We start from the raw sequence: 13,748 nt of genomic DNA, 5'->3' as shown, positions 1-13,748 counted from the left end.
GATTTTGGCTCTGAACCTGACTGTGTAACCTTGGGCATGTTCATGTCCAAATGTGGACGTCTTCTAGCTTCAAGGAGCAGTGGATGAGCGACTACAGATAAAAGCGTCCTTGTAACTGGAAAGCGAAGCACAAGGGTTAATTCTGAGGACCCATCACTCAACTGGAACATGTAAGCCTTGCCGGCAGACGGGGAAATCACCTCTATGACATCCCACTTGTCTCTTAGCCACTTTCTCTCTAAATTATTGAAATGTAACGAGACCTTTGAAAATAGACGATGAGGATTAACAGTCATAATAATAATAATAATAATAATAATAATAGTAATGACCGCTAGCATATAATTGAGTACTTACTTCGAGCCAGCCACTCACTATTATGAACAATTCATCGAATATACCTTTATAAAAGTTTCATGACAAGCCAACAAAACAGGTAATGAATATTATTAACCTGTAAGACAGGTAAGGAACCTGAGGCCCAGGAGAGGTCAGGGGTCTTGACTAGGGTCATCTAGCCATTAAGTACAGAGTTGGGATTTGAGTGTAAGATTTTCTGTTGCCGGAGCACATGTAATAAAAAAGTCAGGGTCCTACCTGATCTGGGTCCAAATCCTGACTCTCCCACTGAATAATGGCCTAATCTCAGTGTCCTTATACAGGAAATGGAGACAGCTGCATGTGGCTTGGAGCGTTCGAGCGAGAGCTGGGATTATGTTAAGATGCCAGGCACAGGGAAGCATGGCCTCAGGCCAGCAAAATGGGCTTCAGTATTTCTCTGGCCTGAGGGACACAGCACGATCCGTTTCACTTTTTAAATAAGCAGATTGAAATAAATAGGACCATATTTTAATGCCATAGGGTGCTACAAAAATGTGAGTTGCCAACTGATGGGCAGAACCCTCCCCTTTCCACCAACAGGCTGTAACACACAGCTGCAAAGGGCAAGCTCACGAGTGTCTAACAGGGTCTGCCATCCATCAGGCAGGACACACCCTCCTTACAACGAAGCACAACCTTTTCTGTCCTGAGAGAGTTACTAGTCATTCTGTCCCCATGACGATGGGGAAGGAAAACACTATGGTCTGTCTGCTTATAATTCAAAAGAGAGACAAGAGAAGTTTCCCTGATACCTCTTATCACTTATTCTGCTTGGCTCAGACAGAGGTGTTCTTTGGCCAAAGGCTGAAAGGCTCAGAGAGTATAATAATGTTATTTTCAAAAGAAGTTAGGATATCCTGGAGTGCCAGAGAGAGTACAGTACTATAAATCAAATCAAAAAAGAAAGTGACCTCTTAATAAATCCAGCATCAACCCCTTCTGAAAGCCTGATTTCCAAGCTTCAGGCTTTGACTAAGTCACGTACTGATTTGCAGCTATCTAGGTAGGTAGCAGGGTGACATTTTCTCCAGATACATTCCCTGTGTGTCCTGTGGTATTTCAGGAATCTGAATCTACAGGGGGTAGTGTAAGTACTAATTAACTTCAGCTATAACTTGACAGATCAGATCAAAAAAACCGTAGCGAGTGGTATATTAGACCCATGTATGGAGATCTGTAAGAATATAGCTGTCCAGGTCCAATGCTGGGCTCACCAAATCAAAATACCTGACATACTAAGTGCATGCACTTTGGAGTTAGAGACCTGGGTTCAACACTGGGCTCTGCCACCATCTCACTATAAGTTCCACAAGGGCATGGGCTTTTGTTTTAGTTTTGTTGTTTTTAACATTTTTCAAAATGGAGATAAAATTCCTGTTAACATAAAATTTACCATTTTAAAGTACAATTCAGTAGTTTTTAGTATATTTACCATGTTGTATAACTGTCACCACTATCTACTTAGAGAACATTTCTGTCACACCTGAAGGAACCCTGTACCTGTCACAGCAGTGACTCCCCATTCCCCCACTTTGTCTACCCCCAAGCAAGCGATGATAATCTGCTTTGTGTCTTAATGGACTTGCTTTTCCGGACATGTCATTTAAGTGGTTTCATACAATACGTGGCCTTTTGTGTCTGGCTTCTTACACTTAGAATGATGTCTTAAATGTTCACCCACCTGTGGCATTGATTAATACTCATTCCCTCTCACTGGATGGATAACATACCCCACTGTACGGCGTATTTGTTCATCCATTCATCAGCTGATGGGAGTGTGGGTGTTTCCAGTTTGGCTGTGGTGCATAATGCTGCTGTGAGCCCTCATGAAGGCGTTTTTGCTTCAATATTCATTTTCAGTTATCTTGGGTATTACTATAAGGAGGGGGATCGGTATATCAAATAACTCTTTAACTTTTTGAGCAAATGCCAAACTGTTTTCCAAAGCACTTGCACTAACTGACATTTCTACCAGCAGTGCATTAAGGGTTCCAATTTCTCCATATTCTTACCAAGACTTATTTTCCATTATGTTGTTGTTTTAATTATAGCCATCCCATGAATGCGAAGTGGTTATCACATTGTGGTTTTGCCTTGTATTTCCTTAATGACTAATGATGTTGAGCACTTGGTTCATGTGCCTTTTGGCCATTTGTAGATCTTTTTTTGGAGAAATAGCTATTCAAATTCTTTGCCCATTTTTAAATTGGGTTGTTTATCTTTTTGTTGTTGAGTTGTAAAAGTTCTTTACATATTCTGGGCACTAGCCTCCTATGAGATGAATGATTTGCAAACATTTTCTCCCATTTGGTGGGTTGTTTTTCCATTTAATAGTGTCCTTTCACTCATAAAAGTTTTGAATTTTGAAGTCCAATTTACCTGTTTTTCCTCTCTTTGGTTCTTGTGTTTTGTCTGTTTTGACACGTTTATTACACATCTATTGAATGAATGCATGTGACTTTGGGCAAGCGACTCCTCCTTCTTTCTGAGCTACAATTTCCTGACTGCTCTTGATAAATGTTAACTATCGCTATCTGTAAAATGAAGGCTAATACAGTAATGTTTGTGAGTGCTCTTTATTCTGCAGATCATAACAATACTCGCTAGGCGCTAAAAGGAGTGGGTGAGCACCAGGATAATGTTTGTTTGGAAAGCAGGGTGTTACTGACACTGCTCGTGTTTGAAGGTGAAGAGTAACTGGTGTGGGGGAGCTGAAATGGGGAAGGAGTCAAAAGCTCTTCTTTTCCGCTCCCTTTGTTCTTCCATTCTAGCAGCTGCATCCCCCCTGAGGTGCTATGACTACACAGGCTATTACTGGGGCAAGTTCGCTCTTGAGCACCACCTGACTTTGTACTGAAAATCATTTTGGGAACTGGAGGAAGTACAGAGAATATGAAAACTCTCCCTCTTTTTAAATCTAAGTACAGGACGTTTTACAGGTCCACTGTATGTCTATTAAGTGTGTAGAAGGCTTGAATGAAGCAGGAAAGAATAAAGAGTAGTCCTCAAAAGAAAACGAGGCTGGCTTCTTGCCACGATGGAGTTCCTGAGGTTCAACGATGGGGCTGCCGGGGCTGAAGCCCATTATAACCCAGTTCTACCACAGGACGGCTCTGAATACCTCCCCCTGCAAGGAGGTGTGCACTGTGGAGGGTTTCCTTCTGCTGATCTCTCCCTGCCCTTGGAAGATGGCCAAATGCTCGCCATCCTCCAAGTCCAATCCCAAGTGCCACCACCTCCTTCAAGGAGCCCTCCTTAGTCTCTCTGGCCAGAAGTCTCTCCTTGTCTTGATGCCCCTTGTTATCAGTCACTTCCCAGCCCCATTATGATTAGTGATAAACTTGACTTCCTTCCTGTACCAGATAATTCACTCCTGCGGGCAGAAGCCTTGTTTCATCTCTACCCCAGAACTTAGCAAGGTACCCGGCTTTTGTTAAGAGATTAATAAATGTTTGTGGAAAGGGAAAAAGCGAGGAATGAAGGGAAGATGCATTAGCCATATAGGTTAGAGTTGGTCTTCTTTTTCACCTTTATTAACAAAGGCTAATATATGTATATTTTACAAAACATCTTACATTTCGGAAAACTCATGTTTGTGTAGGTTAAACTCTGCTCTACTGACTTAGAGACTTTAAGATCAAAAAAGATCTCTAAAATCAAGTGAAATCTGATTTGCCGCCAAAGTGTTGTAACTGAGATGATTGAGAGATTCATTTATTTCTGTAAAAGATTCAAAGCGATGATTCATTTCTAGGAAAACTAAATTCGATAAAAGATGAAAAAGTTCACCCTGAGCTACAATCAGGGACCACCAGAGCACATTTCAAAGTCTCCCACGTGCCCCACTACACTATGAGGCCAAGGTCCAGGTCTTCAGTGAGAGGTTTCCAAAAGTGAATTTATGTTTTCAACGTGAAACTCTTTCCATTGAAATATATTATTTTTATATCAGAAACACATTTGCACAAGGTGGAATTTACTTTGAAAAGAGGAAAAGAGTTCAATCAAATTTACATAAAGAACAACTGGATCATTAAAAAGCTGGACCTGAAGGGAAACACTCTGTACAATAAAGTCCATGGATGGATGGTTTTAATGCAACTTGGAAGCATCATGGCAGCAAACGCGTTCAGTGTGGCAGACACTGGGCTGAGCCCTGCATCTGCCTGACCATCTCATGGAATTCGCACATTCTCTCAAAACTCAAGGTGGGTCTACGAGCCAGAACCCCACTCGACAGATAAGGACGTGAGGCTGAGATGCACCTGAGAAAGTTCATGTGGTCACCCAGCTGGAGAGCCAGGATCTGAACTCTTCCGTCTGTCTGACTCAGGCCTTGTGCATGTCCCATAAACACTCTACCAGAAAACCGACAAAAGTTCATCCAATAAGTAAGTAAACAAGAAGCAAATAAGCAAATGTGGTACCACAGGATCTCAAACATAATAAAAAAGCAGCCCTGCAATGTGAACAAACAAAAACAGGGCCAGTATAGAACAACGAATTTCTCTCAACGTGTACTAGCAGTCATAAAGGTACCCAAGTAGAAATGCACAGTATTCTTAGTGCTGAAATTATTTCATTTCACTTCATTTAGATGATGAAAAAACAAAACAGAAGGCCTCTTCGGTGACAGGAACTCAAGTATTTGTAACAAGAGCTCCACCGGCTGTCGAGGCCAACATCAGCATTTGTCAGTGAGACAGCATTTTCAAGCAGCCAAATGGTTGCACTGAACTGAGTTACTGATTTACAGAAAACACTGAAGATGGAAGACAATACTACTTCGTATCATTTGGCTGTGGAAGGGTATTATGTCACTATATACAGTGACCAAATGAAGACAGGAAAGAGAAAATTCAGAAAACCAGTGCAGGGAAGGGGCCTGAGTGGGGATAACGACCGCGACGACAGTATTCCACTTACTTGCACTGTGCGTGGTAATACTTGATAAGGTTCTGCAGCAGATCCACGCCCTTTTTAGTCTTGATTTCATTAACTTTAATGAGATACTGTGGAAATAAAACAGAATTGGATATTGATCATTACAGACAAGCTTCTCCAGTCCTGCTTCTGCGTGGGCGGCAGCGGACGAGTGGTGACCTGCGCAGGTTACTGGGCCTTCAGACAGTGTGAGCTGGATTTAGGGAATGCTGACCTGGCACAGTCACAGTGTATAAAACACACCGGTTAGTGTGTTAGCGCTTCATAAATGCATAAGACCAATTTACTAGACAAACAGAAGTCAGACACAGCAAAGCATTCTGGAATCATTATTTCCTCTGGTGCAGAGGGTCTCAAACTCAGGTTTCACGTGGTCAGAACCCGCAAGAGAGGGCCTGTTCTTGGCAGAAAACAAGTCAAACAGTATTCTCTTCAAGGAAAGTGCCATCAGGTACTAGGACATTTAGACCAAGCAGGTGAATTAGAAAGAATGTTTGTTATGAAACAAGAAAGTGAAAGAATAAAAATAACACACCATTAGTTTATGCACTAACACTATTGGCTTTGATTTTCACGACTGGCTAAAATTGTCTGTTGCTATTGTTTGCTTCTTCTTCCCGTTTTATTGTGTGGAAGTGTTTGTGAGCAGACAAATTCAAGGAGGAGCCAGAAGTTTATGAGGAAAGAACAAAACAGAAAACTTAAGAAAGAAAAACTGGCTGGTCTCCAGGTTAAGGAGTCCAGTGTTCAACGGAACACAGTTTGAGAACCACTGCTCTAAGGCAACATGCTGTTCATTGCATTTTGGTGTGTTTTTTTTCATGAACTCATAGACTTTCTCAATGACTACTTCGTTTAAGCTTTCACTCAAACTGGACACGTGGTTAAAAAAAACATGCTCTAGACCTGTCCCAGTAAAACTTAATATTCACCAGTGTTACCCCTCACCCCCAATTTTTTCCCACAGTCACTCACAAGCAACATGAAAGTTCTCACCAAAGAATCCTGTTTTGGCTTAAAGAGCCCCATAGGACCCAGGCTCAAAGTATGAGACAACAGTGAAACGGCCGGTCCCAAAAGGCTTGGAGAAAAATGGAGATTAGAACCTTAAGAAACAGCCCCTCCTCCAATAGTCACACCCAGCCTGGTTGTCAGCATAAAAACCGTTGACTGGCTCACGAAGGATGACAGTGAATGGAATTCTAGGCAAAAGGTTGGAAGGTCCGTTCTTACCTCGCACATTTGGAGCTGAAAGAGGTGTCGTTCCTTCTCCATTTCTTCGGCAATCTCGGCCCCGGTGATCTCCGTGCGGATCATGCCGTGCTGTTTGGCATGCTCTCTCTTCTCCTTCTCAATTTTTGTACTGTAATCAGAGCAGACGGCATCGTTAAAACACACGCGCACACACGTCTTTCCTTCAATGACAGCTGCTTCATTGTTTCTTAATTACTAGAGTGAAGAGGCAGGAACTCTTCAGTTAGGAGCAGCAATCAACTCTTAAGTTCAAAGACAACAAATGCACACTATGGCATTTCACCTCGGAAACTTTTTACGTCTTAACTTTGGTCTCACATGGGGATGGAGTCATATAAAATTCTTAAACGTTGGTTGGCATGAAGACATTTTGACCATTTACTTTTTCTTGGGAAAAGTACTTTACGAGGCCAAAGAATGAGAAAGTTGGAGAACTGAGGCGTATTTTGATGATCAACAAGTGATGAGACTTATTTCGAGACAAGGAATATCATGGGTCGGTCTTTGTGGACATGCACAAAAGTCAGTCAAAAGTCAATTCCATATTTCTCTAAACCCAGGCTGTTTCCATACCTAGTAAGTTATTTTAACCATTTAACCGCCTGTTCCTGGATTGACCAAAATAAAGACTGGGAGAAATCGCAGTCTATAATTTAGAATCCTATGAAAATATTCTCCAATGGGGAAGGGGGTGAGAGCGACCCACAAAATAAGGAGGAGTCCTCACATTAATCCCACAGAACCCGAGGCTAATGCTTGGCTGGGATAGGTGACACCCCCGAAATAATACCAACGGTCACGGCCCTCTTTCCAAAAATCCATTTGACTTGAAAACAGACTTTTAATTTCAGAAACAGCCTGTTATTTCGAGTTGTGAATACAAAGACCAACTGACTTAGGCTTCAGCTCTTCTGTTTTGCATTGTGGTGGTGGGGAATCAAGCCCCAAAGAAAGCCAATATCCTTGTCTATTATACAAACAGTGGAAATTCAACCCATCAACCCAGTCAATGGAAAACGCACTACAAACCCTGGTTGGGATTCACGCTAATACACGAATGCTATGTCTAAGCAGCTCTTTCATCACGTCACCATGGTAGTCACACAGGCATGACTGTAGGGATTTTACCAGAAAGAAAATAAACCTCAGCTCTCTCCCTACTGGCCTGGGTGGGAAGAGAAGCAGGACGCTCCAGACACTTGAGAAGAGGGGCCAGATAACTTAATGGCAATAATAGACTTCTGGGTTAGCATGGTGACTTCACCACATGTGTTTATTTCTTCTTTCGTCGGCAATCCCACTACAATGAAAAAGTCATTAAAAAAATATAACGCCCCAAAGACAAGAACTGGAGGCAAAAAAGGATGAGAGAATTGTACGAATATTTGGAAGAGGTCTAAAAGGAGAAAGTCTGCACCCCAAATGACAGGGCTCCTGCGTCCCTGGCCTGTGTAGCTCCCAGAAAGAAAGTTATCATATATAATCGCTAGACAAGGGGCTGAGGGAACTGAATGGTCCCAGAAGACAGACTTCTAAATGCTGACATTTAAAATACTCCTGATAGGAAAGCTGTCTTGACATCCTAAAACTTAAAACCTAAAGAGGCAGTTCACTGCTTTCTTGACACAGCTTTGCTGATATATATGACGTTTCAATCAACTTTTGGGTGCCTTACTTTGCAATGTGAATAAGCAGTCAAGGAGTAAAGGCTCCAAAATGAAAGTGAGAAAAGGCTCCAAAATGAAAGTGAGAGATCAAATTAAAAAAGAGTAGGGGAGGGGTGTAGAGAACCAGTGGCAATAAGGGAGCAGAAAAATTTCATAAAATGTAACCACATCCTCAGAGAGCTAAAATAGTGCATCTATGAAACAAGAAAAGAAACTATTAAAAGGCAAAAGAAAAAAACACACACAAAAACCCAAACCAAAAAACATACAGTAAAACCCAACTAACTGAGAAAAATAGTTTTTAGGAATTTAAAATATGATGGCCAACAGAAAAAGGTCAACTGAAACAGTGGGAAAGAAAGGTTGAAGAAATAACCTAAAACATAACACAGACAAACAGAACAGAACAGAAGAGAAAATTATAAGAACAATCTAGAAAGTCCAACATTATATGATGATGAGTTTTAGAAAAGTAAGAAGAAACAAACAGATAAGAGGAATTACAAGAAATTTTTTCAAAACTGAAGAACTAAAAATTGCAAATAGGTTAATGCACACCCCGTGGCACATGAAGAAAGTTGGTAAAATCTTTTATAAGGAGAATATTTCAACCTTTTCTAACTGAAAATAAACAACAACCTCCCCCGCTCCAAGCCCCAACATGTCATAGACAAAGAAATGGGAATCAGAGAGGCATCAGGTTTTTTCATGAACGATGAAGTAACGCTTTTGACATTTTGAGAAAATGATTATGAAGTTAGAATCTTACATTCAGCCACATTCTCATTCTGTGTGATGGCAGAATGAAGGTATTTTTGGATGTGCCAAAACCTGAAAATTTTACCCCCTTTAGCGCTGTTCCCTGGAAGGGACAGGAGGCGCTGTGTCAGCAAATGCTGTACTTGACCTGGAAAGAGGAAGTAGGAGGTCTACCACTAGGGGGCAGCCCCAGGATGACAGCTGCACTGATCTGAAGAGCTCTGGAAAGATGTCTCAGGAGAGAAAAGGACCTGACAGAGAATTTAATGATAAAGATATCTAATTATTATAATAATATATATCATGTATTTTCTAAACAGAAACATTATTGATAGGTGTCGGACATCTGTTGGAACAGGTAAAAATTCAACAAAAGATTCATATAGAACTAAGCAAATGAAGAAAGGAGGTAATCACTTCATTAAGAAAAAGCAAAAAATTGCACTATAAGAATGGAAATTCCATCGTTCTACATCATGGAGACTGGCAATGAATACTTATACTCATGGAAATGTAAACACGGACAGCTGGCTTAACCACAGATTGCCGTATGCATCACACTGGACGAATGGGTGGCAGGAAGAGGGATGGGGGTGGTGGCTCTGCCAGACAGCCAAATCCTCCTCTACCACAGCTCACACCACGATGAACCAAGAAAAGAACGGCAAGCGGGTGCTGAGCAACGTGGAGACAAACAAGCCAGGCACAGGTGAGAGCTGGAAAAAGGAGGGAAACCAGGAGGTAGGAAGGGGCAGGCAGGGGGCTATTTGCTGGGTGTTTCCACTAGAAGCCGCTCACTGCCTACTTCACATCCACTCTCCCCTTCATCATTAGGAGAAGAACCCTGTATCATCAGGTACAACATAAACTCACCACGTTCACATTCTGAGGACAACACAGACAAGTGAACAGACAAGTTCACACAGCCTCTGAGAGAAGTGCTGTGAAGAGCGCCTGGCTCCTCTTAGCGTGCTTTCTGTTCTACGACGTTCCTAATACTGACCACCAGGCGCTACGAGGTCTTCAACCAACACACAGATTTTTATGTAGCAATACTGGTCGCACTTTAGTTGACAAAGCATTTATTTTGTTTTGTCCTTCCTATGTCCTACAGAGGAGATATATTCCACAACAAATCCAGAGCAAAATGTTTTTCTCCCCTTTTGTGACCTGCCGCCCTTCCTCTCTGGTAAGTATGAATACTCAGTTGTATCCGGGACCAGGTGTACGCAGCTGCCTCTGGGCAGAGGGGGACTTAGCTCACAAGCGTGAGCATCAGGACCCACTTTCAGAGAGAAAGTCATGATGACGCAGCATTCTTCTACATCCATTGACCACTGTGAGGGCGTTTTTGTTCTCCGTTGCATTTATAACTGTCAACGCACAAAAGTAGTCCTAAAGCAGCAAGTCTCTAACAATGCACATATTACGCAAGCAATTATGAAAGCAGTTTGGGAGGAAAAGATTTAATTGTTTTTCTTTTGCTTGTGTTTTCACTTGGCTGTTACTGTCACCTACGGAAATGCTTTTATTCTCTTCCGTTGGTAGTTCTCCAAGTTTACAGCTACGATGTTCATTAAACGCTTCTCGTTCCATCGCCCCCACAGTCGGTGGTACAAATGTCACAGAGTAACAGTGATTACGGAACGTGGTATGGCCCGTGCTGTAGGTCGGGAGCTGGCCCATGCCACGTGTCCCACGCGCATTACCTCCCTGATCCCTCACAATAACCCCGTCATGTAGGGCGCCCATTCTGGTTCCGGGGTCACACGGCTTCATGACCTTCTGTAAGCCCCTGAGCCCTCCAGCTTCAGTTTCCTGATCTATGAACAGACAGCGAAAGCTGCCCACGGATGGAGTCGGTGTGAGGAGGTCACGCACGTGACACTTCCCACAGGCCCGGGCAGGAAGAAAGATGTCACAAGCACTCGCTACTGTTTCATTACTTCCCAACTGCTGTGCTGTCTAGAAGTGTAAATGGTCTAAGCGATATGCTGACTATAACGAGAGAAAAGTTGCCCCGGTTGTAGACCTACAACCTAATAGTCAATGTCGGCCGTGAATGCCAAAATACTTGATAGCACAAGTACAGCTCCCTCCAGATAACCGGCACGGCGAGGTAACCACTTTTAATTGGGTCGCAGACCCAACTGCTTAGCCCTTACGAGCATGGACTAAACAAGTTTTCTGTCCAGAAGATACTAGCTAAGGGTTCCGTCCTTCTTCCACTTACTCTTCATCTCAGGAAACTCACGACGATATAACAAAAACCAAACCAAACAAAAACAAAACAAAAAGGCCACTTACAACTTTGTCTCATAATCTTTCCAAGCTTTGTCAAATGGCTTCTTGAGATCCTAGGAAAGGGAAAATGAAATTGAAATTGAAACTGCATGTACTTTTGCTTAAAGGAGAATAAATAATTTTGAAATAACATCTTAGCAAAAATGCTTTCCTTTATAGGATGTTTGAAATTTTACACAAGACACTTGCATGCACATCACACTATTTATTACCCACAAGGAGAAGCGTAAGGGAGTCGCGACGGCGGGCATTCCTGGTCACGTGGACGAGGCAGAGCCCTGCAGTTCTGGGCGATGGGGGTACATAGGGGGCACCAAGACCCAGGTGCAGATTTTCCCCCCACCACTTGGGTTCTCACCAACCCTCTTGCTTAGTCAGTAACATTATGTGAAGTGGCACGTCTTTCCCGAAGACCATTTTCTAACAACACTTTTTATACTAAAAATGTTCCGAGTGCCTCTCGAATACAAGTACCACTATGATCTTCAAAGAGAAGAAAACAATCGTCCTTTCAAGTTACAGTGAAAATCAAGTTTCTCAACACTTACTCCCTTGACTCCTTTCAGGTCTCCTTTGAGTAACGAGTCCAAGGTGAAGATGACGTTGTGGCTCAGACCCTGGAGCTGAAAAACAAAGCAGAGATGAGACGAGTTAACGAGGAAAGCGTGTACGCAACAGCGAGCCGCGCTGGCAGCCCGTCCGCGGGCACTGGGCTCTGTATGAGGGCTCCGCACACGGCATCCCGCCTACCAGGCAGGACCCGTCCGCGGCCAGTGGGAGCAGGGAGCTGCGAGCGGGACCATGCGCTGCAGCATATGGACACGTGCACAGGTAATTCCTCAAATCATAGTTAGAACTTTCCTGGTTTCCTACTGAAATGGGAGACCTTAATTCGACTTTTCTTCAAATGCCTCCGGCAGAGTAAGGAGGGGCTTATACCACTGGCGCTTACCACTGTCTGAAATTGCTAACTTTGAATGTGGACTGTCTCTCCCAGCAGGACACAAGCTCAGGGCGGGCAGGCCCTCAGCGGTCCTGCTCCCAAGTGTGGCCCTAGTGCCTAGATTCTGTGAAAAAGAACCATATTTAGGAATCGCCATCTACAACAGGGGTGCATGGTTTCCCAGTGTTCCAAGGCAGTGACCAGTGTCTCCTTGATTTTAAGACGGTACCAAGAAGAGTCTGCAGAGGAAAGAGATGGCGCTGCTACTCGGTGGAGAGCTGGGGGGCAGGCACACCAAGGGAGGGGTGGACAAGTGCAAAAGATGGCCTGAGGAGGTTTTACAGTGTGTGTTCAAGGAGATGCCAACTACATAGCAAGTCCTCACTTCATCATCGAGAGGCTCTGCCACTTCAAGAGAAGCAACGTGTAACGAAACCAGCTTTACCACAGGCTAGTTGATGTACATAAGGAGTTAAGTTCCTACAGCACCTCACGAATGTTGTAACGGAACGTCCCCAACCATTTATAGATGTATTTGTTTCCTTAGTTGTGTGCTGTGTCCCCAGTCTGCATGAAAGCTCTTTGAGAGTAAGGTCTACATGTTCACCGCCGTATTTCCAGAATGTAGAACACGGCCTAGCCCAGAGTAGAGGCTCAATAAATACGTGTAGAATAAAGGAAGTACAGAGTCGTGTGTGTGTAAGGGTCTCTACAGGACTGTTTACAGTGATGGAAAGGTTACTCTTATCAATAGGGGACTGGGTAACAGATCATGGAAGCTCTAAACAGCCATAATATGAGAAAGTTCTTTATGTCTAACTTTAAAAACACCTCTAAGATAAGTTATGTGATAAAAGCAAACTATAAAACAGTAGTCATTGTGTACAAAAATCGATATAAAAATAAGAAAAAGTATGTCTATGCTTAAATTATTTCTGAAAGGATACAGAAACCTGCTGATACTGGTTCCTGTTAGGGATGGAACCTGGGTGGGCAAGGGGAGAGGGTGGGAGAGCAGCTTTTTACTCTGTATTTTTTTGCATTGTTTTTCAAGTTTTGGTAACATGTACTATACTGTTTACTCAAAAAAGGAAAAATTCTAAAAAAATAAAAATAAAAATGAAAAGACAGTGCTTATAAACCACTTTTAATGTTTAGTCCCCAATGCCTCAAATCCTTTGTGAAATGAAGCAGGAAAAAAAAAAACCCAAACCCATAATATTATTGCCACCTTGATCTGAAAGCTGTATGAGAAAAGTAACAATAAAAGAATTATGAAATTCTGGGGGCGGGGGGTGGCGGTGGGAGATGAGGGTAAGGGGGATCGAATATATGGTGATGGAAGGAGAACTGACTCTGGGTGGTGAACACACAATGGGATTTATAGATGATGTAATACAGAATTGTACACCTGAAATCTATGTAATTTTACTAACAATTGTCACCCCAATAAATTTAATAAAAAAAAAAAAAGAATTATGAAATTCTGTGGTTAG

General features: G+C 42.6%; 1 protein-coding gene across 6 annotated transcripts in view; it reads right to left on the bottom strand.

The window, feature by feature from the left end:
* ASAP1 (ArfGAP with SH3 domain, ankyrin repeat and PH domain 1) overlaps window positions 1-13,748 on the bottom strand; it is a 292,224-nt gene that overhangs the window by 72,241 nt on the left and 206,235 nt on the right. For all 6 annotated transcript variants that reach the window (XM_074316674.1, XM_074316673.1, XM_074316677.1 and 3 more), the window contains 4 exons: window positions 11,858-11,932; window positions 11,313-11,362; window positions 6,559-6,688; window positions 5,308-5,393 (listed from right to left, as the gene is read on the bottom strand). In XM_074316674.1, the coding sequence (XP_074172775.1) occupies window positions 5,308-5,393; window positions 6,559-6,688; window positions 11,313-11,362; window positions 11,858-11,932 (341 nt within the window). The remainder of the gene's footprint in view (window positions 1-5,307; window positions 5,394-6,558; window positions 6,689-11,312; window positions 11,363-11,857; window positions 11,933-13,748) is intronic.

Source organism: Rhinolophus sinicus, linkage group LG12 (genome assembly GCF_036562045.2).
Source record: "Rhinolophus sinicus isolate RSC01 linkage group LG12, ASM3656204v1, whole genome shotgun sequence".
NCBI classification, from domain to species: Eukaryota; Metazoa; Chordata; class Mammalia; order Chiroptera; family Rhinolophidae; genus Rhinolophus; species Rhinolophus sinicus.
The sequence above is the reverse complement of the archived record's forward strand: the minus strand, read 5'-3'. Positions and strand labels throughout refer to the sequence as shown.